The sequence below is a fragment of the Mauremys mutica genome, chromosome 2 (genome assembly GCF_020497125.1).
Source record: "Mauremys mutica isolate MM-2020 ecotype Southern chromosome 2, ASM2049712v1, whole genome shotgun sequence".
Taxonomy (NCBI): Eukaryota; Metazoa; Chordata; order Testudines; family Geoemydidae; genus Mauremys; species Mauremys mutica.
Window position 1 is genome coordinate 297,377,786 of NC_059073.1, and position 24,335 is coordinate 297,402,120.

General features: G+C 47.5%; 1 protein-coding gene across 1 annotated transcript in view; it reads left to right on the forward strand.

The window, feature by feature from the left end:
• The window catches only part of LOC123363398 (stonustoxin subunit beta-like), a 56,718-nt gene that overhangs the window by 3,258 nt on the left and 29,125 nt on the right, over positions 1–24,335 (forward strand). The window contains exon 2 of the mRNA XM_045004318.1: positions 12,683–12,807. Coding sequence (XP_044860253.1) covers positions 12,708–12,807 — 100 coding nt within the window. The 5' untranslated portion in view covers positions 12,683–12,707. The remainder of the gene's footprint in view (positions 1–12,682; positions 12,808–24,335) is intronic.

Genomic DNA, 24,335 nt, shown 5'->3' on the forward strand with positions numbered 1-24,335 from the left:
ATGCATAAAATTAAGAAGCATAGGACACCAACTTCTAAGACATACAAAATGATCTTCTAGATACAGAAACACAGAATTATTACTTACAAATGGGTTAATAGCATAATGACATTTTCCTTCAGTTATGTTTAACCTCACATTCTGAGGTTGGAGGGTATTTTAGTTACATTTATAACCAGTTTCAGGTTCCTTTAAACAGACTTCCAATTCTACTGTTTTTCATTTTTGATAATTTTTTACCACCCACACCCTGTGATCGATAAGTTCCATTATGGTCTGATTAATATTGAGGCCTAAAGCCACAATGGAAGAAACCCATTTTATTTCTGCTTGGGACATTAGCAAAACAAAGACTGTGATTTTCTCTGACTCTTGAGTATAGGTGAAATTTACCATTTTCCACCAAGCCTGTAACTCTCTTTCAGTTTGGGTGGAATTTTTCCAAATGATGCTTCTGATTTCTACTGGGAGCACCCCATTCATACCATCGCGAATCATATCTTTTACTACATCAATCATCCATACTTGCATTTGCATACATGCCATAGCTAAAGAAATGTTAGCTTGCAGAGTGCCAACAGCCTGCAAGAGGCAGCGATGGTCTCCCTCTTGGGTTTTTCCCCATTCCTCTAACATATTTGCTAGTTGGGATTTGTCATAAACAGATAGTTAAGGGTTAAAGTCTCTTTTACCTGTAAAGGGTTAACAAGCTCAGTAACCTGATGAACACCTGACCAGAGGACCAATCAAGGGACAGGATAATTTCAAATCTCTGTGGAGGGAAGTTTTTGTCTGTGTCCTTTGTTTGGATTGTCGTGCTCTCTTTGGATCTAAGAGAGGCCAGACATGACTCCAAGTTCTCCTGGAGTATTTCCTACTATCCAGTACAGTGAGTATTAGAAAGGCGAATTAATCTTCTAATTAATTTCTGCATTTGCAATTGTGTGGTTGCTGGAGAAATATCTTTATTTCTGTTTGCTGTTACTTTGATTGTTCTGAGAAAGGAGGGGGGGGGGGAGAGCCTCTCCAGGTTTATAAGTTAGACCCTGTATTTTTGCATCCTGGTAATACAGAGATAGTGTACTTTTTTTCCCTTTCTTTAATAAAATCTTTTCTTTTTAGAACTTAATTGATTTCTTCCCTTGTTTGGATTTTCAGGGGAAGGGGAGGGGGGAAAAGTGAATCCCTCTTTGTTTGATTCAAGGAGTTTGAATCAAGGTATCTCTCTCAAGGACTAGGGGAGGGGGGAAGAAGGGGGGGATTGGATTATTTCCCTCTGTGTTAAGATTCAAGGAGTTGGATCTGTGTTCCCCAGGGAGAGTTTTGGGGGAACAGGGAGTGTGTCAGACACTTAAAACTTGACTGGTGGCAGCAAGAACCAGATCTAAACTAGGATTTTAGTTTAGAGGAGTCCATGCAGGTCCCCATCTTGTGAACGCTAAAGTTCAAAGTGGGGAATAAACCTATGACAGGATTGCAGAGAGCTTAATTGCTCAAATGATACCTAGGTGTAGCCAAATCTTTTACGTGAGCTCCTATTGCATTCATCTTGTTTGCAAGCACCTCCTCATTAATGCTGTTAAGGACTGCTCCTCCCATTCCAACTGCTCCCCATAAGTCTCTTTTTACCCTCCTACGTTCCCTGCTAGAACTGTCTGGTTTGGGAATATTGTGTGTTTCCATCCAATTTTTCCAACCTTCATATAAGGGCGGAACAAATTGCTTACACCGGGGCTCCATCACCGAGACCTTTGTCAAGCTTAGGTCTACTCTAGAACAACCTTTTTGAGGGAGTGAGTAGGGTTAATTACCAATTGCTTTTTGACATTGGTTCGGACAACATAGGGACCGATTAAATTGGTGACTGGGGGGTCCAGAACCCAAACATTGCAACTTTTTACCCCATAAGGCCCTCGCAGAAGCCATTTTCCTGTCATGCTAACCTGCATGTTGATGATTTCCTCACTAGCACACCAGAGTAACTGATGCTGCTCTCCACATCGCGGAGACAGGAGCTCCTCTTTGAGCAGCCTCTGGTTCCTGTTGGAACAGGACAGGCGGATCTTCCATTCCCCTCCTGGTGTCACTATTTGCAATTCTGTTTTCTCCCAATTTGTCTGTTTCCCAGTGAAGTGGGCGGCATATTCTAATTTAAATCAGATTGTTTTGTCTTCAGGGGCTGTTTTCTCAGGCAGGTCAGTCCACAGCTGTGCACAACTAGGTTGGTTACAATTATGCAGCAGCCTGTTTGTTCCCACCCAACGACAGCCTAATTTATCTGGGTAGTGTTTTTCAAGCAGGGCTGTTGGACATCTGCTGACAGAGAACTATGCAACACAAAACAAAAATAGACTGTAGTTCCCCCCCCTCCCCTTCAAGAGGGAGGGAGTGGTAAAGTGTTTGAAAGCTGTCATTTATTCAGCCTCACTGATGTCTGAATCATGTTTCTCTCAAACTGGGGTTATCTGGGCCTGACACCAGGGCCCGAGTGTTTGCCCATGGCTACCAGGGTAGTTTATTGCATTTATTTTACTTTCTGCTGTTTAATTTCAGCAGTTATTTGGGTTACATTTCTATTTTCATTTGGGACCACTTGAGCTTCCTCTATTACCTCCAGCTTTGAACTTAACTCCTCCTCCTCTTCTGACTCAGAGGAATTAGTTGTCAGGTCACGATTTGTTTCTACTTTCAATTCCCATTCCCCAGGAGTAATTACTCTCTCCTCCTCCAGGAACCAAAAATAGGCATCCATCTCATCTAAGACTGACTGGGATGGTTTCCCTTCCATCATTTTAGCTGTGAGGAGTGAAACCACTTCAGTATGTTTTTTCTTTCCTGAATGAATTTCCAACTGATGGACAGTGGGACTAGTCTTGTTACAGATTCTAACAGGTCCTGCCCAGATGGGACTGAGGTTATGTGCTTTTTCCCTTACTTGTTGATACAGAACCATGTCTCCTACCTGACATTCTTGGGGATTTAGGACAGGACCCATTCTTCTGTCCATTTTTTGAATGTTGGTTTCCAAGACTATAGCGACCTGACGATGGGTGTCAGCAACAACTTTTAACAGCTGCTGAATCCATTGGTCCGTGAGGATGTGGGGTTGTAGGTTGTCAGGTGGTGTTCCGTCCACCCACCACTGTTCTGGGAGACACATCTCTCTCACGGTCATCGCCTTGAATGGAGTTACTCCATGCGATGCCATGGAACACCTGAGAGCCATCAGGATGAACGGCAGTCTGTAGTCCCAATCCTTCCCTTGCTGGTTTACCACTTTTCTGAGAGCTGTTTTGAGAGTACGGTTAGTTCGCTCCTCTTGGCCTGAACTTTGGGGGTGTCCAGCTATATGCAGCCTTTGTTTATTCCCAAACACATGGCAGATTCCTTTTGTGATTTCCCCAATAAAGTGGGGCCCTTGATCTGAATCAGTTTTCCTCGGGGTGCCCCATCTGGTTATTGTTCAGTGAGCACTCGAGCTGTGGTTTGAGCTGTGTTATTTCGAGTGGGGATAGCCCCAGTCCATTTAGTAAAGGGGTCAACAATCACTAGACAATACTGATTACCTCTTGGTGTCTTGGGTAGGGGCCCAATCAAATCAATTTTCAGTCTGGCCCATGGCCCCTCTGTTCTCTGATGTCTCAGGGGTCCTTTGATTATTTGGGGATTGCATTATTGGCTGCACATGGTAGACAGTTATTTACAAATTGCTCCACATCTCTGCTCATGTGTGGCCACCAACCAGCAGCCTGCAATCGGGTTAAGGTTTTCTCTACTCCATCGTGAGCTAGGGAAATCAGTTCTGTTCTTAAGGCTGCAGGAACCACCCAGGCTATTTCTGGTTCCCCTTCCTTAGTTGCTAGAATTAATTTTGATTCATTCTGCCACACTTTCCGCTCCCGGTGCTTTCCCTTTGTCACTAACTCTGCCAGGCTGAGATCCTGGCTTTGGAGGGTTAGTAAATCTATTTGAACTGAGTCTCTTGTTCTGGCTGCTGCTATACGAGCTATACCTTCCCCATTTCTTGGCGGACACAATTTCCCTCCACTGGCTCCCCTCCTTGCTTCCTCATCTGCCATATTCCATTTTGACTCCTCAGTCACCTTCTTGTGTGCTCAGCCTTTGACTTTTCCCATGTGTACCACAGTATCCAGGGCCTCTGCCTATGCCCACACGTATGTCAGTTTGTCAGCATGAGCTATGGGTTTCCCGTCTGCAGAACTCATCCCTCTCTTTTTCCATTCTGGAACCCAATCCAGTAGGGACCGAAGGTCCCAGTCTGAGTCTGTGAAAATGGCGACCTCCTGAGTGGTGGGGATATTTTCTAGTGCTACTGCTATAGTCACAATTTTGGCTGCTTGGGCAGAGTATGGTGCACGCTGTCCCCTCAGCACCTCGCCCGTAGGCACTTTTATAGCAGCGAAGCCCATGTGCGGATGGCCATTTTTGTAAAAACAAGAGCCATCCACAAACCAAACAATATCTGCTATTCCCAGCATCTCACTCAGCACAGCCCCTCCCTCGAAGAGCGATGGCTCTCGAGGCAGTGGCTCAGGTAATGGGCATTCGTGCTCTTCCCCCTCTGTCAGGAGGCCGTAGGGTATTGGGGATAGTGCTGGATTTTTTTCCATTACTAAATTTTTGTTTAAACAAAGCAAGGGTCCATTTTGCCAATCAAGGGCTAGATACGTGGCCACTGTTGATTTTACCAGTGAGTACATATTTCATTGGGGAGTGGGTTGTTTTCAGTGTAACCCTTCTGCCCCTCAGAGTTGGCAGCACCAAGGACCGGGTTCAGTTTCTAGGGGTTCCGTTTCAATAACACAATGCAAAACCGGCTCGAGCCCCCACCCAGTGACCTGGGACAATTACACACCACCCCCCTGGGTGCCTCTAAGAGGCAAAACTTCCCCTCTCGCAAGCACCAAGTCTGAATGTAGCAAAAGCCTTTTAATATAGGAGGGAAACAATGCAGCATTATGTTGGGGAAACACCACAAACAGGATTCATAACACAAACCATGAGAAAAAGACCCACCCCTAAGTAAGTTTGGCATTGTCCTTTTCCCCTCAGGGTCTTAAGTCCAGCAACCCCAAAATCCCCCAAAGTCCCAAGAGTCCAACAACCCAAAACTCTCTGTCCCTGGTCAGTGCAGCCCCAGAGTTCAAACGTTTTTCTGCAGAGTTTTACCTCCCAGCCTGGGTGGAAATCGTGGGGGCAGGAGTATTAAGGGGCACCTTACATGGTCCAAGGCCAACTGCACTGCCTCTCCTTGGTGTTCTGCTGCAGCCTTCACTGCCAGCCATTCTGCCAGCTGCTCCGCTCCACTAGCCAGCCTGTGAGCCACTCCAACCATTCCACAAACTGCGCTGCTCTACCAGCCACTCCACCATATGTCTTCAGGCTCCCCCACTACTTAACACAGCACTCAGTGATTTCAGCTTGTAGTAGGGGAACCTCAGTGCTGGTGTACTATTAGCCCAAAGTGAACTCAGCTCAGCAGTCTATAACTAGACTCTTAATAGAATCAAAATTAGCTCTGATATTCCACAGTGGAGAGAGGAGGAGCAGTTGGTGTTTCAGCCCCACACCACCAGGTACAATATCTGTGCCCAGCCTCTTTTGAGTCACTGGGTTTTGGAATCCATGTCCCTTGTCTAGCGAGTGCTACTTAGTTGATGGTGAGTCCCTCTGTCATAAAACAGTTCCACTGGCCTTGATTCACACAATCAGGGTAACAACACTTTATTCTTCCTGCCCCAATAACAGAGAAACTGGGGATCCCACAGCAGCCAAAGTGACCATTTGGATGGCTGTGGACTCATGCTAGGTGGGGTGGGTGTGCCTATGCAAACAAGATCAGCCCCTGAAGTTCTTTTCCACACTCACTGCAATTCACAACCAGATGTCAGAGTAGAGCTCATCCTGACTCTGCTTACATCAGTAGCACAGAGAACAAACCCACCAGGTATTCCCAATGCTGTAGTGCCCAAACAAGTGCCGAGACCTCCTTCTCACATGGAGTGAATCCCTTTTCTATCTCACTCATGGTCTTGGAGGCATAAGCTACAGGTTGGAGACCTGTTCCATGGTTCTGGCTTAGCACAGCTCCCATTCCCTTGTCTGTAGTTGACCCTGAGCTCCCAGGTGGGGAGGCTCCCCACAGCCCCTCCCCCACTGTCCCCCCTCCCACACAGCCTCAGCGCACCACGCGGGCAGCACTCTGGCCTGTAGCTCCTGCCGGCGGCTTGGGCGGTGGTGCACCCTCTGCGCTCCTGTGGGGAAGCGTGTCTAGCTCCTGTGGGCCACATGGAGCCAGACACGCTGCGCGGTGTGGTAAGGGGGCCAGGGCTAGGGGGTTGTATAAGGGGCAGTGGATCCCTGGGGGTGGTCAGCAGGGACAGGGAGCAGAGGGCATTTGTATGGGGCAGAGGTTCTGGGGGGGCGGTCAGGGGACGGGTTGGGGGGTTGTATATGGCATGGGAGTCCCAGGGGTCTTTCATGGGGCAGGGGTGGTGGATAGGAGTCAGGGCGATCAGGGGACAAGGAGCAGGGGCTTTAGATAGGGGATAGGGTCCCATGGGAGTGGTTAGGGGCAGGGGGGGTCTCTGGATTGGGCAGTCAGGAGACAAGGAGCAGGGGGGTTTGGATGGTTCAGGGGTCCTGAGGAGGGCAGTCAGGGGGCAGGAAGTGGGTGGGGTCAGATAGGGGGCGGGGCCATGCTGTTTGGGGAGGCACAGCCTTCCCTACCCAGCCCTCCATACAGTTTTGGAACCCCCATGTGGCCCACTCCTGCCTTAAGGGCTGCTATTCGCTAGCTGGCTGAAATCTCCCAGGCTCCCATGGGGTGCCAGGTGGTATTTCCCACAAAACCCTGTTAGCACAATCAACTAGCACTCTCAGTTCCCTCAGAGCATCTATTCCTAGAATACCTTCTCCCCGCAAATCCATCAAGCCAAATTGCCCTTGGCTTTTCTTTGTCCCCACACTATATGGGATTTTTTTTACAGAAGGGGACGATGCTTTGTGCCTCATTAAATCCCTGTAAGGTTTTCACTCCAGCCGGAGGTCAAACAGGTGCTTATTTTGGGTACTAATTAGTGAGCAGGTGGCACCTGAGTCTACTAGTAAATTTTGTCCGAACTCCCCTCCTGCAAACTTCACATAAACCATGAACCTCCCCCACTCATCGGTGTTTAATTGTGCCACAATTGGGGGATCCTGGGGCGCCCGGCCTCCCTATAGGACAGCAATCGGTCATGCACTGCCACCTTTTCCCCCAATGCTTGGCCAGTTAATGTTCTGCCAATTTCACTAGGAGTTCAGCAGTAGGCAGCCAGTGTATCGTTTCCTTTTGCTCATATTTTAAAAGCTGCTTCCAAATTTCCCCACACCATGTGTCAGGGGTTCTGCCTCGACCCTTATGGGGTCTGTCTCCTTTTTCCTTTCCCTGTGTGCTACCTGGAGGGGCTATCGCAGCCACCTTATCAGGTTTCCTTTTAAGAGGGTGCATATCCTTTTGGACCTCATAGGCCTGCTTTGCTCTATCCTCAATATCTCCTGTTAGAACTGCTGCCAGATACACACCCACTAAGGCCATACGAGTTACAGGGAGAAATCCTTGGATTAAAGCTTGTTTGAAAGGTAGGGCTGCAAAGTCTGGGTTAATGACATTTGGCAGCCCAGAATGTCTCCATGCCAATTTCTTGCTGGCTACATAACTTTCTATTCTCTCCCTGGCCTGTTGCTTCTCCTGGCGAAATATAACTGTGCAGCTTTCTCCCGGGAAGAGGGTGTGTATTACTTCCCTCTGCACATTTATGTGCTTCTATGTATCATCCGCTCTGGAGCGGGATGGAGACCATCTGGATATCATAAGGGAGCCCTGCAAAATCCTCGGGGGACATACACTCCCTGCATATCGCTGCCACATCAGCCGGAGTGAATCCAGCCATGCCCGATACTCTGACCATCCACCCAAGGCTGTGCTCCTATTCAGCGGGCCAACTGACTTCTCTACTTCCCTAATCTGAGCAGGGGAGAGGAGTCTAGTCTCTACCCACTCCTCTATTCCTCCCTGAGGTCCCCTTTTTGTGACGGAGGTATTGACTGTGGGGGCCATTGGAGGAGGTCTTTGCAGCTCTTCCAGTACTTCTCATAGGTGACTATATGGAGATTGCAGGGTCCTTCAGCTCATAATTGCAATAAGGGGGGTATGCATTGGGATCCTCTGATTCTATGTTTTTCTTCCAGCTATAATTCCCTCTGATCGCTGCCACGATCCCCCTTTGCTCTCCCAACTGAGCCTTAAGGGCACAAATCTGTCTCTGGCATTCCCTGTGGTCTGCCTGGGTTCTGCTTTGTGAATCCTTCAAAAGGACTCTGACTGCAGCTTTGCTCTCCGTTGTCAGCTGTTTCAACTCAGACACCTCCCCCTGCAACTTACTACTGACCCACTCACTGTCACATACCTGCTTCTCCATTCCTACAATCTGTGCTGCTTGTGTCAGAGACGTAGCTCTGAGAGCATCAGATTCTACCTTCAAATTAATCACTTCACTTTCCTTTTCCGCTCTGATTCTTTCCAATTCCTGCACCTGGCCTTTCAGCTGATCTATCTCCTGATCCAGTGTTGTTGCAACCATCCACAACCCCTGCAAAGCAGCCCTTTTTTTTTTTTTTTTCCCCCTAACATTCGGACCTCCCTACCTTCCTGCACTAACCCAAATATCCCATTGCTTGTGAAGCTGCAGGAAGGCTCCGGGGCCACTGAAGGCACCAGGCTTCCAGAGTCCGTTACCCCCATATCTTGTACAAAATATGTCAAGCTGTTTCCCAACAGCATTTTCAACTGTTCTTTCTTTCCAGTTCTTTCCCTGTCTCTGAACATATTTTCTCCACTCAAGCAGGCAATCAGCCTGAGTTGTGAGTCCCAGTAACGGAATGTATCCGTAGATTAACTCACAAACTGTGACATGGGAACTTGTAGGAAGCAACCCCACCCTGATGTCTTTCACCTCCTATTGCAATGGACAAACTACAAACTGTTTGTACCATTCATCTCCTTCCTCTCTACCATCCTCGCTGGGGCCTCCAAATTCTGTTACTCGGGGTTCTTTCAACCCAAAGCTCTTGGTAACTTTTACTCTGTGCGAGATGGTGTCAGGAAATAAGTCAGGGGAGACATAACTGTCTGACCAATAGATGACTGGCACAAACAGGACAACATAGGAGTTTAAAAGAGAACTAGATACATTCTTGGAGATTAAGTCCATTAATGGCTATTAGCCAGGATGGGTAAGGTATGGTGTCCCTAGCCTCTGTTTGTCAGAGGGTGGATGGCAGGAGAGAGATCACTTGATCATTACCTGTTAGGTTCACTCACTCCGGGGCACCTGGCATTGGCCACTGTCGGTAGACAGATACTGGGCTAGATGACCTTTGGTCTGACCCAGTACGACCGTTCTTATGTTCTTATGTAGGAGTGCTTTCACTTAAAGCTAAACTTTACTTAGTCTTAAGCACTTACACCTGTTTACAACAAGTGTTAGCAAAACGCCCCCAACCCTTGATAATTATCGAAGCTGAGTGTGCCATCTGAGTGGCATCGTGACAGGCTTCCGCTGGCCAAACTTCCATCTGCCGGTGGAGACCCCAAGGCGCGTCCAGAGGGAGTGTTCCTGAAGAGCCCATTTTGAGAAGTCCGGTTACCTCAAACTTTTCCCCCTTATTTATACATTAGTAACAATATGGCACATTCCTTAAAGAGAACTTGCTAAGCAAGCAGTTTTTAAAGATTAAGCAAGAGATTTTTGTATGGTCATTAATTTACCAGATATGTTTTTCTTTTCTTTTTTTCCAGCGTGTTCATGCCTTGGGGCCCTGACAAACATTTCCGGGGGCACATATAGACAGATTTCCTGTTTTTCTAAAATACTTAGATCAGCAGTTTTAACATTCTTAGCAGGAAGGACGCGGGGTCAAGCTGCCCTGTCTGTGGCACCCCAAACTCCCTCTTCTTCTGCCTTGGTTATGTTGAGGCCACTGCACAACCCAATTTACAAGTGCTGACTTGGCTACTTTTAGCAATAAGCAAGAGTGGTTTAATACGGCCTGCTAACTTACCTACTATTAGCAATAAGAAAAGCAGATTTTGATTCCCTCAGGGAACTGATGGGCAGGATCCCCTGGGAGAATAACATGAGGGGGAAAGGAGTCCAGGAGAGCTGGCTGTATTTTAAAGAATCCTTATTGAGGCTGCAGGAACAAACCATCCCAGTGTGTAGAAAGAATAGTAAATATGGCAGGCGACCAGCTTAACTTAACAGTGAAATCCTTGCTGATCTTAAACACAAAAACGAAGCTTACAAGAAGTGGAATATTGGACAAATGACCAGGGAGAAGTATAAAAATATTGCTCAGGCATGCACGAGTGAAATCAGGAAGGCCAAATGACAACTGAAGTTGCAGCTAGCAAAGGATGTTAAGAGTAACAAGAAGAGTTTCTACAGGTATGTTAGCAACAAGAAGAAGGTCAGGGAAAGTGTGGGCCCCTTACTGAATGGGAGAGGCAACCTAGCGACAGAGGATGTGGAAAAAGCTAGTGTACTCAATGCTCTTTTTGCCTCTGTCTTCACGAATAAGACCAGCTCCCAGACTACTGCATTGGGCAGCACAGTATGGGGAGGTGGTGACCAGCCCTCTGTGGAGAAAGAAGTGGTTCGGACTATTTAGAAAAGCTGGACGAGCACAAGTCCATGGGCCCAGATGCACTGCATCCGAGGATGCTTAAAGGAGTTGGTGGATGTGATTGCAGAGCCATTGGCCATTATCTTTGAAAACTCATGGCGATCGGGGGAAGTCCTGGATGACTGGAAAAAGGCTAATGTAGTGCCCATCTTTAAAAAAGGGAAGGAGGAGGATCTGGGGAACTACAGGCACTCAGTCTCACCTCAGTCCCTGGAAAAATCATGGAGCAGGTCCTCAAGGAATCAGTTTTAAGCACTTCAAGGAGAAGAAAGTGATCAGGAACAGTCAGCATGGATTCACCAAGGGCAAGTCATGTCTGACTAACCTAATTGCCTTCTATGATGAAATAACTGGCTCTGTGGATGAGTGGAAAGCAGTGGACGTGTTATTCTTTGACTTTAGCAAAGCGTTTGTTACAGTCTCCCACAGTATTCTTGCTGGCAAGTTAAAGAAGTATGGGCTGGATGAATAGACTATAAGGTGGATAGAAAGCTGGCTAGATCGTCGGGCTCAACGGGTAGTGATCAATGGCTCCATGTCTAGTTGGCAGCCGGTTTCAAGTGAAGTGCCCCAAGGGTTGGTCCTGGGTCCAGTTTTGTTCAATATCTTCATTAATGATTTGGAGGATGGTGTGGATTGCACCCTCAGCAAGTTTGCAGATGACACTAAACTGGGAGGAGTGGTAGATAGGATACAGAGGGACCTAGACAAATTAGAGGATTGGGCCAAAAGAAATCTGATGAGGTTCAACAAGCACAAGTGCAGAGTCCTGCACTTAGGACAGAAGATTCCCATGCACTGCTACAGACTTGGGACCGAGTGGCTAGGAAGCAGTTCTGCAGAAAAGGACCTAGGGGTTACAGTGGACGAGAAGCTGGATATGAATTGACAGTATGCCCTGGTTGCCAAGAAGGCTAACAGCATTTTCGGCTGTATAAGTAGAGGCATTGCCAGCAGATCAAGGGATGTGATCATTCCCCTCTATTCAACCTCGGTGAGGCCTCATCTGGAGAACTGTGTCCAGTTTTGGGCCCCACTCTATAAGAAGGATGTGGAAAAATTGGAGAGTCCAGCGGAGGGCAACAAAAATGATTAGGGGGCTGGAGCAGATGACTTATGAGGAGAGACTGAGGAAACTGGGGTTATTTAGTCTGCAGAAGAGAAGAATGAGGGGGGATTTGATAGCTGCTTTCAACTACCTGAAAGGGGGTTCCAAAAAGGATGGATCTAGACTATTCTCAGTGCTAGCAGATGACAGAATGAGAAATATTGGTCTCAAGTTGCAGTGGGGGAGGTCTACATTGGATATTAGGAAACACTGTTTCACTAGAAAGGTGATGAAGCACTGGAATGGGTTACTTAGGGAGGTGGTGGAATCTCCTTCCTTAGAGGTTTTTAAGGTCAGGCTTGACAAAGCCCTGGCTGGGATGATTTAGTTGGGGATTGGTCCTGCTTTGAGCAGGGGGTTGGACTAGATGACCTCCTGAGGTCCCTTCCAGCCCCTATATTCTATAATTCTATGAATAAGCAATAGTGGTTTTAGGCACTTTAGTGGTTTGCCAAAATTTCCTCATTCATTTAGAGAATGGAACCTTTTTTTGTTTGTTTGTTTTTTGTTTTGTTTCTATTACAGACGCTCCCCGACTTACACAAGCCTTCTGTTCCGGAATGCCTTGCGTAAGTCGAATTTTCCATAAGTCAGACACCTATCTCCGACTATGATGTAAATAAAAAATTTTTAAAAGCCTATTTTTAGCTTATGGATCTTTTCCGTAAGTGCGGATTTCCATAAGTTGGGTCTTCCGTAACCCAGGGAGTTTCTGTATCAATATGTAGGAAGTAGAAAATTAATAGGGGATAAAAGTCAAACCGGGAGAACGTGAATAAGGACAGTTCACATCCTCAGTATAATAGTGTTACTGTTGTGTTTTAGGGTTGCATGAACTTCTGTTACCACCATGGCTTGTTCTGAAACTGCAGGAATTGAGATGCCAGCCCTGGGCCGCCCTCTCCGGCTGGGGATGCTGTACGACTGCCGCAGCGACACGCTCATACCAGGTACAGTTAGATCTGCACCAAACACCACTTTTTTGTAGCTCCCATCCATCTATCTTGCCAGCTTACCCACACTGTAGGATCTTTATAACAGAAGATCCCAGGTCACTTGTTAGTGCAACTCCAAGTAAATTCAAATGTGTTCCCATTAACATCCATCTCTTGTGTTAGAAAAGAAGGAAGCAAGGAGGCAGGACAATAGGGGCTGTGGTGCATGGCTCTCTGCTGCCTCCCTAGCACAGCCCTATTTCTCTGTGCATCCCCAACCAGCTCAGATCCCCCAATCCTAGTTCTTATACCTATCTCTGGCCAGGCCCAACTCTGATCTCCCCCACCCCCACTTTCAGCTCTGCTCCTTCAGGGTTCAGACCAGCTCAGCTCATGCATCCATCCTGAACTAGCTCCCAACTCCCTGCCTCACTTCATCACTGTCCCACGGACCAGCTCTGTCCCACCCAGCAATCTCTTCACATACTTATATTATTACTTTGATCTCCTTCCATCTGTTTGTTTTGTCCACATTTTATTATTATTTATTTTATATTAAGGTGTAACTTTTTAAGTGAGAGTGATTAACTATTGAAAGAGTTTACCAAGTATCATGCTGTATTCTCCGTCACTGGTTATTTTAAAATAAGGATGAATTCTTTGGATCGGTCTTCATGGCTGAGAGTGTGAGGGAGATTCCCAAACCTGAGGCATCCTTTTTAGGTGACAGATCTGAGGAGCTGAGGTGTCATTAGAGGAGGTTTTGGAACAAATTGATAAATTAAACAGCAATAAGTCACCAGGACCAGATGGTATCACCCAAGAGTACTGAAGGAACTCAAATGTGAAACTGCAGAACTACTAACTGTCGTCTGTAACCTATCATTTAAATCAGCTTCTGTACCAGATGACTGGAGGATAGCTAATGTGACACCAATTTTTAAAAAGGCCTGCAGGGGTGACACTGGCAACTACAGGCCAGTAAGCCTCACTTCAGTATTGGGCAAATTGGTTGGTTGAAACTATCATAAAGAACAAAATTGTCAGACACATAGGTGAACATAATTTGTTGGGAAATAGTCAACATGGTTTTTGTAAAGGGAAATCAGGCCTCACCAATCTGCTAGAATTTTTTGAGGGGATCAACAAACATGTGGACCAAGGCGATCCAGTGGATATAGTGTATTTAGATTTTCAGAAAGCCTTTGACAAGTTCCTTCACCAAAGGTTCTTAAGCAAAGTAAGTAGTCATGGGATAAGAGGGCAGGTTCTCTCATGGATCAGTAACTGGTTAAGAGATAGGAAACAAAGAGTAGGAATAACTGGTCAGTTTTCAGAATGGTGAGAGTAAATAGTGGTGTCCCCCGGGGTCTGTTCTAGGACCAGTCCTATTGAACATATTCAGACATATGTTCACATGCTCACATGACAACATATGTTCTTATGTTCATAAATGATCTGGAAAAAGGAGTAAAACAGGGAGGTGGCAAAATTTGCAGATGATACACAATTGCTAAAGATAGTTAAGACCCAGGCAGACTGTGAAGAGCTACAAAAGAATCTCTTAAAACTAGGTGACTGGGCAACAAAATGGCAGATGAAATTTAATGTTGATAAATGGAAAGTAATTCACATTGGAAAGCATAATCCCAACTATATATATATATATATATAATGATGGGGTCTAAATTAGCTGTTACCACTTCAAAAAGGAGATCTTGGAGTCATTGTGGATAGTTCTCTGAAAACATCCACTCAATGTGCAGCGTCAGTCAAAAAAGCAAACAGAATGATGGGAATAATTAAGAAAGGGATAGATAATAGGACAGAAAATATCATACTGCCTCTATATAAATCCATGGTTTGCCCACATCTTGAACACTGCATGCAGATGTGGTTGCCCCATCTCAAAAAAGATATACTGGACTTGGAAAAGGTTCAGAAAAGGGCAACAAAAATGATTAGGGGTATGGAACAGTTTCCTTATGAGAAGAGATTAATAAAACTGGGATTTTTCAGCTTGGAAAAGAGACGGCTAAGAGGAGATACGATTGAGGTCTATAAAATCATGACTGGTGTAGACAAAGTAGATCAGGAAATGTTATTTACTACTTCTCATAACACAAGAACTAGGGGGTCACCAAATGAAATTAATAGGCAGCAGGTTTAAAACAAACAAAAGGAAGTATTCCTTCACACTATGCACAGTCAACCTGTGGAACTCCTTGCCAGAGAATGCTGTGAAGGCCAAGACTATAATAGGGTTCAAAAAAGAATTAGATAAATTCATGGAGGACAGGTCCATCAATGGCTATTAGCCAGGATGAGCAGGAATGGTGTCCATAGCCTCTCTTTGCCAGAAGCTGGGAATGAGCGACTGGGGATGGATCACTTGATGATTCCCTGTTCTGTTCATTCCCTCTGGGTCACCTGGCACTGGCCACTGTTGGAAGACAGGATACTGGGCTAGATGGACCATTCTTATGTTCTTAAGATTTTATGTATCAGAGGGGTAGCCGTCTGGATCTGTGAAAGCAGCAAAGAGTCCTGTGGCACCTTATAGACTAACAGACGTTTTGGAGCATGAGCTTTCGTGGGTGAATACCCACTTCGTCGGATGCAAGTATTCACCCACGAAAGCTCATGCTCCAAAATGTCTGTTAGTCTATAAGGTGCCACAGGACTCTTTGCTGCTTTTACAGATCCAGACTAACACGGCTACCCCTTTGCTGCTTTTAAGATTTTATGTTTGTAAGCAGAGTCAGGATGAGATCTACCCTGACATCTGGTGGTACATTATGAGGAATGGGCAAAGGAATTTTAGGAATGTGCATTTGCATTGGAAAACCCACTCCACTTAGCATAACACACAGCAGCATGGGATGGTTATTTTCACACTGTGGAATCCCCAATTTCTTTGTTATTGGGGCAGGAAGGAAAAAAAGGGGCTGTTACCTTAATTATGTGAATGAGGAACTATGAGACTGCTTTATGACAGAAATGACTCAACCTACATTAAATAGTACTTGCTAGATAAGGGACATGGGTTCCAAAACCCAGTGAAGGGAGAGAGGGTGGGGGACTGGTGTGTGTACCTGATGGTATGGGCCCCTTTTGAGGGCCTGGAACACCAATTGCACTTCCTCCTCTCTCCACTGTTAAAGAGCAGAGCTAATTTTGAATCCTTTAGGAGTCTATCTAGAGGTTGCTGACCTGAATTCACATTGGGCCATGTGGCACTGGGGCTCTCCTACTACAAGTTGAAATCACTAAGAGCTGAAGTCACTAAAAGAACTAAGCTTACTGAGCGGAAATCACTGAGTGCTGTGTTAAGTAGTGGGAGAGCCTGAAGATCTATCACCAAGCAGCTGGCAGAGTGGAGCAGTCTGCAGCACGTTGGAGCAGCCCATGGAACAGTGAGCAGTGTGGAGCGGTTTGTGGGGGACGGCTGACGTGGTTCACGAGTCTGCTGGAGGAGCAGCACAGCTGGTGGTGTGGAGCCAGTCCTGGTGAAGGCTGCAGCAGAACTCCACGGAGAAGCGGGGCAGTCGGCCCTGGCCCACGTAAGGTGTCCCTTAGCACCCTGTGTGTGCGACCCCCCCCCATTTCCACCTGGGGGGGGGACTCTGCAGATAAACTTTTGAACTCTGGGGTGGTACTGACCAGAGACTGAGACTTTTGGGTTGTTGGACTTTGGGGTGATTGGACTTAAGACCCTAAGGACAGTGCCAAATGTACTTGGAGGGGGGGTTTGCTTCTGGTTTGTTCCTCCTTTATTAAAAGGATTTTGCTACACTCAGACTTCGTGCTTGCGAGTGGGGAAGTATTGCCTCCTGGAGGCGCCCGGGGGGGTGGTAGGTAATTGTCCCAGGTCACTGGGTGGGGGCTCGAGCCGGTTTTGCATTGCGTTATTGAAACGGAACCCCTGGATACTGAACCCGGCCCTTGTTGCTGCCAACTCAGAGGGGCAGAAGGGTTACATTTTTGGGGGCTCGTCCGGGATCCCTGGGTCAGTACCCCTCGCAAGCACCTGTTGAGTGTTCCACTGTATTGGGAAACAATTGTCTTTATATTTTGAGGGAATTACTGTTTGTATAATGGCTAATATGTCGGGTTTGTTGGGCCCCAGTCCTGCAGCTTCTAGCTCAGGGACGGCAGCTTCAGCCAATGATTGGGCACAAGCACTGGGGCATATATTGGAAAAGATTGTGTTGGCCTATGCTACGTCAAACTCTTGTCGTAAGTTAAGGTTATTTGCTGGGGAAGAGGAGTTTGAACCCTGGTTGGAGCATACCACTGAAATGCTGCGGGAGTGGGCCGTACCTGATGTAGAAAAGCGAAGGTGTCTAATAGAGAGCCTTAGTGGCCCAGCATTAGATGTACTTCGCACCCTGAAGCTCATTGACCCTGAGGTCAGTGTGAAGGACTGCCTAGAGGCCCTTGATAATACCTTTGGGAGCGTAGAGAGCCCTGAAGACAGTTACTGTAAATTCCTTGATTCCCGACAGGAAAGGGGTGAGAAAATTTCAGCCTATATACAGAGGCTGGAGAGACTACTTCAGAGAGCTGTTATGAGGGGAGCAGTGACTGCTGAGCAGATGGATCAGACCAGACTGGCTCAAGTTGTAAGAGGGACTCAGTATCAGAACCCGATTCTACTTCATCTCCGACTAAGAGAACGGCAGGATCATCCCCCAAGTTACTCCCAGCTGATAAAGGAGGTCAGGGAAGAGGAAGAAAGGCAGGCTGCCAGCGAGTGTTGGGAAGCCCAAACATTGGAACCAGCCAGCACAACGCCACTGCAAATGGCCAGTGTACTGATGGTGAGCACCACAGAGGAACTTGCCCAACAAATGCAGGTCCTGACGGAACGGATAGCTGAGCTGCAAAGCACCATTGACCGAGCTAAGATTTCCAGGAATAAGGAGCCTCAGACTGTGACAATGGAGAAGTCAATATCTAGAGCCACTATTGCACCCTGGCGAAGGGGGAAAGGACAATTCTTTTGCTACCGGTGTGGTCAGGATGGGCACAGTGCTGCTAACTGCCATAAGGAAGAGAACCCCTCCTTAGTGTATGAAAAGCTGAGGATCAGTTGGGAGAGACCCAGTAGCTGTCAGAAGGTCTGGGGACGGAGACCACCTAGGCCTACAGGATTTGAAGATTCCCCCAGAAGAGACCGTCCAGCTGGGATCCCTGCAGGGCTGATAGGGCCTCGAGCAGAGGTCATGGTGAGGATTGAAGGGGCGGAGTGTAAAGCTGTGCTTGACACTGGATCTCAAGTGACTATTATATTTCAGTCATTCTACCAACAGATGCTTAGGCACCTGCCTATACAGCCACTGACTGGCATTGGTCTGTGTGGCCTCAGCATGGATGAATACCCCTACCAAGGGTATGTCATAGTGCACCTGGAATTCCCAGAGGAGGTTGCTGGGGTAAGGGAAGAGGTAGACACAGCTGCCTTAATATGCCCTGACCCTAAAGGGACCTCTGATGTGTCTGTGCTGATAGGGACCAACTCCAGTCTCTTCAAGGTGCTCGCGGATTACTGCAGACGACGGGCTGGGGACCAGTACCTGAGTACCCTGATGATCCACACGCTTTGTGCTGAAGCCTATAGGAAGATTGAGAGTGCTAAAAAGGAGACATCGGAGCTACCGATTGGGGCACTGAAGTACATGGGCACAACCCCCTTAGTAGTGCCTGCAAGGACGGAGCAAGAGGTGCTTGTCATGAGTACCAGGCTGAAAGGCAGTAAAGGGGCATTAGCAATGATAGAGCAGCCAGTTGAAGGAGAGCTCCCGGAAGGAGTGCTGGTCCCCAGTGGAGTCATAACCCTACCTGCTGAAGCCCAGGAAAAGGTGACTATACTGATTGCTAATGAAACAAGTCGAGATGTTGTTGTGAAGCAAGGACAAAAGATAGCAGACCTCTTCGAGCCTGAATCAATTGTGAAACCCCAGTGCGAGACTCAAGTTCCGACAATAGACCCAGCAAAGTTTGACTTTGGAGATTCACCATTGTCGGAGGAGTGGAAAGATCGCCTGAGGAGGAAACTTTGTGAAAGACCCAAGGTGTTCTCACTGCATGAGTGGGATGTGGGATGTGCAAAAGGAGTAGAGCACAACATCAGACTACATGACTCCCGACCTTTCAGAGAGAGATCTAGGAGGCTTGCTCTCTCCGAGATGGAAGATGTGCGACAACATCTTCAAGAGCTGGCTGCAAATGGCATCATTACAGAGTCCCGCAGCTCATACGCCTCACCCATTGTGGTGGTACGTAAAAAGAATGGGAAAATCTGGATGTGTATTGACTACCGCACCCTGAACCGCCGTACTGTGGTTGACCAGTACACAATGCCTCGAGTCCAAGATGCTTTAGACTGTTTGCTGGGAAGCCAGTGGTTCTCTGTGTTGGATCTTCGGAGTGGATACTACCAGATCCCTCTGGGTGAAGAAGATAAGGAAAAGACAGCCTTCATCTGCCCATTAGGGTTTTATCAGTTCGAACGCATGCCCCAGGGGATTTCTGGGGCACCTGCCACATTTCAGCGTCTTATGGAGAAAGTTGTGGGAGACATGAATTTACTGCAAGTGTTAGTTTATTTGGATGACTTGATTGTGTTTGGAAGAACTTTGGAAGAGCATGAGGAAAGACTTCTTAAAGTGCTTGATAGGTTGGAGGATTATGGTTTGAAGCTTTCAATTGACAAATGGCAATTCTGCAGGACCTCGGTGAAGTATGTGGGCCACATCGTGTCCCAAGAGGGTGTGAGTACTGATCCTGATAAAATAGAAGCACTCACTACATGGCCACGTCCAAGCAACTACAGAGAACTCAAGACTTTCCTTGGGTTTAGTGGCTACTACCGTAGATTTGTGAAAAACTATGCTACAATTGTAAAACCCCTCAAAGATCTTACCAGGGGATATCAGTCCAGCAAGAACAAATCTAAGACCAAGAATAAAGGGCCTTCTGTGCAGAGACACTATGGTCCCTTCGAACCCTTTGGGCCACGGTGGAATGAGAGATGTGAAAGGGCTTTTCGAGAAATCATTACTTGCCTAACTCATGCCCCTGTCCTAGTCTTTGCTGACCCAAGCAAGCCATTCATCCTGCATACTGATGCCAGTTTGGAGGGTCTGGGAGCAGTACTGTACCAGGAGGTGGAAGGCAAGCGTAAACCTGTAGCCTTTGCCAGCCGAGGACTGTCTGATAGTGAAACACGCTATCCCACTCACAAGCTGGAGTTCTTGGCCTTGAAATGGGCCATCACTGAGAAATTTCGAGACTACTTGTATGGTGCTCAGTTCCAGGTGTGGACAGACAACAACCCACTGACTTATGTATTAACAAGTGCTAAACTGGATGCTACAGGGCAAAGATGGGTGGCCGCTTTAGCTAGCTATGACTTCAGCATTCAATACCGATCAGGGAGAAGCAATGTAGATGCAGATGCATTGTCCAGGCGTCCACAAGCACCAGGAGTTGCTGTGATACCCACGGATGGAGTGAGAGCTATTTGCAGCGTGAGTCGCAGAGAGCCGGAGGCCCATGAGAGCCTTCATGGATGCGTTGCTGAAGCTCTGGGCCTGCCCCCTGAATGCGTGCCTTCTGCTTCGGTGAACTATATTGCTTTGGACCAATCTCCCTTGCCCGTGCTCAATGCGGCTGACTGGCAGGAAGCCCAGCTGCAAGATATTGACATTCGTGATACACTACTTGCCAAAAGGGAGGGGCGAGGCCCAGCTGCGGTTGTTCCACCTACCCCAGAGGGCAAACTACTGTTGAGAGAATGGACCAAGCTAAAACTGATTCAGGGAGTGCTACACCGCGTGATCACAGATCCTCTACAAAGGCAACGGAACCAACTAGTGCTGCCGAAAGAGTACAGAGGCCTGGCCATGCGGGCCCTGCATGATGACTTTGGACATTTAGGGATGGAGAGGACCCTAGAACTTACCCGCAGTAGGTTCTATTGGCCCCGGATGGCTGAAGATGTTCGCAGAAAATGTGAGACCTGCGCTCGATGTGTTCAAAGGAAAACTCTGCCCACGAGGGCTGCATATCTGAAGAACATCACCAGCAATAAACCTCTGGAGCTGGTATGCATTGATTTCTTGTCTTTAGAAGTGGACAAGAGGAATATTGGGAACATTCTAGTAGTGACCGACCATTACACGCGATATGCGCAGGCATATCCCACACGTGATCAGAAGGCCACCACTGTCGCTCGAGTACTATGGGAAAAATATTTCTCAGTTTATGGATTCCCAGCCCGGATACACTCGGATCAGGGACGAGACTTTGAGAGTCACCTTCTGAAGGAGGTGCTGAGGATAGCAGGAATTAAAAAGTCGAGGACAACGCCTTATCACCCGCAGGGTGACCCTCAGCCAGAGAGGTTCAACCGAACCCTGTTAGATATGTTAGGGACTTTGCGGCCAGAGCAGAAGGCAACCTGGAGCCAACATGTTGCATTTCTGGTGCACGCCTACAACGCCACCAAGAACGATGCTACGGGAGTCACCCCATATCTCTTGATGTTTGGGCGAGAACCAAGATTACCCATAGACCTGTGCTTTGGTGTATCAGAGGATGGCGATAGCTATGAAACCCATCAGCAATATGTATCCCGACTACGAGAAAAGCTGCGGGATGCTTACCACTTAGCTACATCTGCAGCTCGGAAGAATGCAGACCGCAACAAACATCGATATGATTCTAGAGTACGTCTGCAAGAGCTCCAGCCAGGGGACAGAGTCCTGCTGCGAAATTTGGGTATTGCTGGCAAACACAAGATAGCTGACAGATGGAAAGCAATACCTTACTTGGTGATGGAAAAGCTAGGAGACCTGCCGGTCTACAAGATCAAACCTGAAGAGGGTCCAGGGCAGACAAAGACCGTGCATAGAAACCTTTTGCTCCCGGTGGGGGAATTGGTAGGCAGCCCTTATGAGATGGACCACAACAGGGCAACTGGACAGAACGAAGGTGCTGTACCAAAGCCACCTCCCAACGTGGACAGCCGGCCTCCTGCAGCTAACCTACCCCTACTCAGCACATCTGAGAGTGAGTCTGAGGAGGAAGACACAACCATGGTGTATCCTAGGATGAAGACAAGATTGCAGTCTCGATCAGCTGAATCAAAAGAGACTACCTCCTCTTCCGCCCTAAACCCCATGGCAGAAGTATTTAGGCCCATTCCTGACACTCCTGAGCCACTGGTGGAACCCCCGTGTAATGACTTACACAGATTATTGGACAGTGGCGACATACAGATGGAAGATGTCCCAAGCACCTTCGATCCTCCACGGTTAGAACTAGAAATGCAGGGGCCTATGCCAGTATCCGAGGGGAACTCACAGGAAACCTCCCCATCCGTCACTCAAGAGGATGTCCCCCCTACCACAGCAACAGAGATTCTCCATAGGCGAGACAGGGTAATAAGACCAGTGAAACGGCTAACTTACGATGCACCTGGGGTGATTAGTGAGGAGCCAATACATTTAGCACACAGGTTTGTGAAAGCTAAAGTGGGCTATCTGAGGCCCTTTGGAGGGGACCAGTAAGTTGGTATAGTAGGGAATGTGATTTGTCGGGACGACAAATTCTCGGCTGGGGGGAGGATGTAAGCAGAGTCAGGATGAGATCTACCCTGACATCTGGTGGTACATTATGAGGAATGGGCAAAGGAATTTTAGGAATGTGCATTTGCATTGGAAAACCCACTCCACTTAGCATAACACACAGCAGCATGGGATGGTTATTTTCACACTGTGGAATCCCCAATTTCTTTGTTATTGGGGCAGGAAGGAAAAAAAGGGGCTGTTACCTTAATTATGTGAATGAGGAACTATGAGACTGCTTTATGACAGAAATGACTCAACCTACATTAAATAGTACTTGCTAGGTAAGGGACATGGGTTCCAAAACCCAGTGAAGGGGAGAGAGGGTGGGGACTGGTGTGTGTACCTGATGGTATGGGCCCCTTTTGAGGGCCTGGAACACCAATTGCACTTCCTCCTCTCTCCACTGTTAAAGAGCAGAGCTAATTTTGAATCCTTTAGGAGTCTATCTAGAGGTTGCTGACCTGAATTCACATTGGGCCATGTGGCACTGGGGCTCTCCTACTACAAGTTGAAATCACTAAGAGCTGAAGTCACTAAAAGAACTAAGCTTACTGAGCGGAAATCACTGAGTGCTGTGTTAAGTAGTGGGAGAGCCTGAAGATCTATCACCAAGCAGCTGGCAGAGTGGAGCAGTCTGCAGCACGTTGGAGCAGCCCATGGAACAGTGAGCAGTGTGGAGCGGTTTGTGGGGGACGGCTGACGTGGTTCACGAGTCTGCTGGAGGAGCAGCACAGCTGGTGGTGTGGAGCCAGTCCTGGTGAAGGCTGCAGCAGAACTCCACGGAGAAGCGGGGCAGTCGGCCCTGGCCCACGTAAGGTGTCCCTTAGCACCCTGTGTGTGCGACCCCCCCCCATTTCCACCTGGGGGGGGGGACTCTGCAGATAAACTTTTGAACTCTGGGGTGGTACTGACCAGAGACTGAGACTTTTGGGTTGTTGGACTTTGGGGTGATTGGACTTAAGACCCTAAGGACAGTGCCAAATGTACTTGGAGGGGGGGTTTGCTTCTGGTTTGTTCCTCCTTTATTAAAAGGATTTTGCTACACTCAGACTTCGTGCTTGCGAGTGGGGAAGTATTGCCTCCTGGAGGCGCCCGGGGGGGTGGTAGGTAATTGTCCCAGGTCACTGGGTGGGGGCTCGAGCCGGTTTTGCATTGCGTTATTGAAACGGAACCCCTGGATACTGAACCCGGCCCTTGTTGCTGCCAACTCAGAGGGGCAGAAGGGTTACATGTTTATTTTAAAGACATGCTCTAGTTCAAAAATAATTATATTGAGGAAGTTCTGTGGCCCCTGCTATAGAGGAGTATCACCTACATCATCACAACAGTTCCTTCTGCTCTTGGAATCTATGAACCTAGTGCCCCAGGTGGTCTGGAACTGTCTATGCAGCTATCGTACAACAATATTCTTCTCTACCTTCAGCAACTTGGTGCTAAAGTTATAAATCCCTGATGTCTTCCGCAGACTTTGGCTTATGGACTGAGATACAGATCTCTTCTCTGTTGAGGGAAGGTGGCTTTTCCAGAACTTCTTGTCCCTCTTCAGCTGGGAGAGGGATTGCATATGGTGGACAATTAAGGAGTATCTTGAAATGACATTCCAAGCGATACAACAGATTATGCTGACTTTGGCTGTTGCTGCCATCCTGATTCCTTTACTAGACAAGCTGCTGCCACCTTCCCCCACAAACACTGCAAAGATTAATAAAGGGTGAGGAAATCAAAACTGATGGCAGTCTGTTCTAAACTGGCTGCCTGAGTCGATCACCAGAATTCTTTATCTTTCTTACACAGTTCCAAAGTCGAACTCATTCGGCCTTTGCTTTTGTTTTCAACAAACTATGTCTTTGAAGACTTAAATTGTAGCCTTGCTTTTTATTTTAGCTCCAACTGCTGCAAACATTT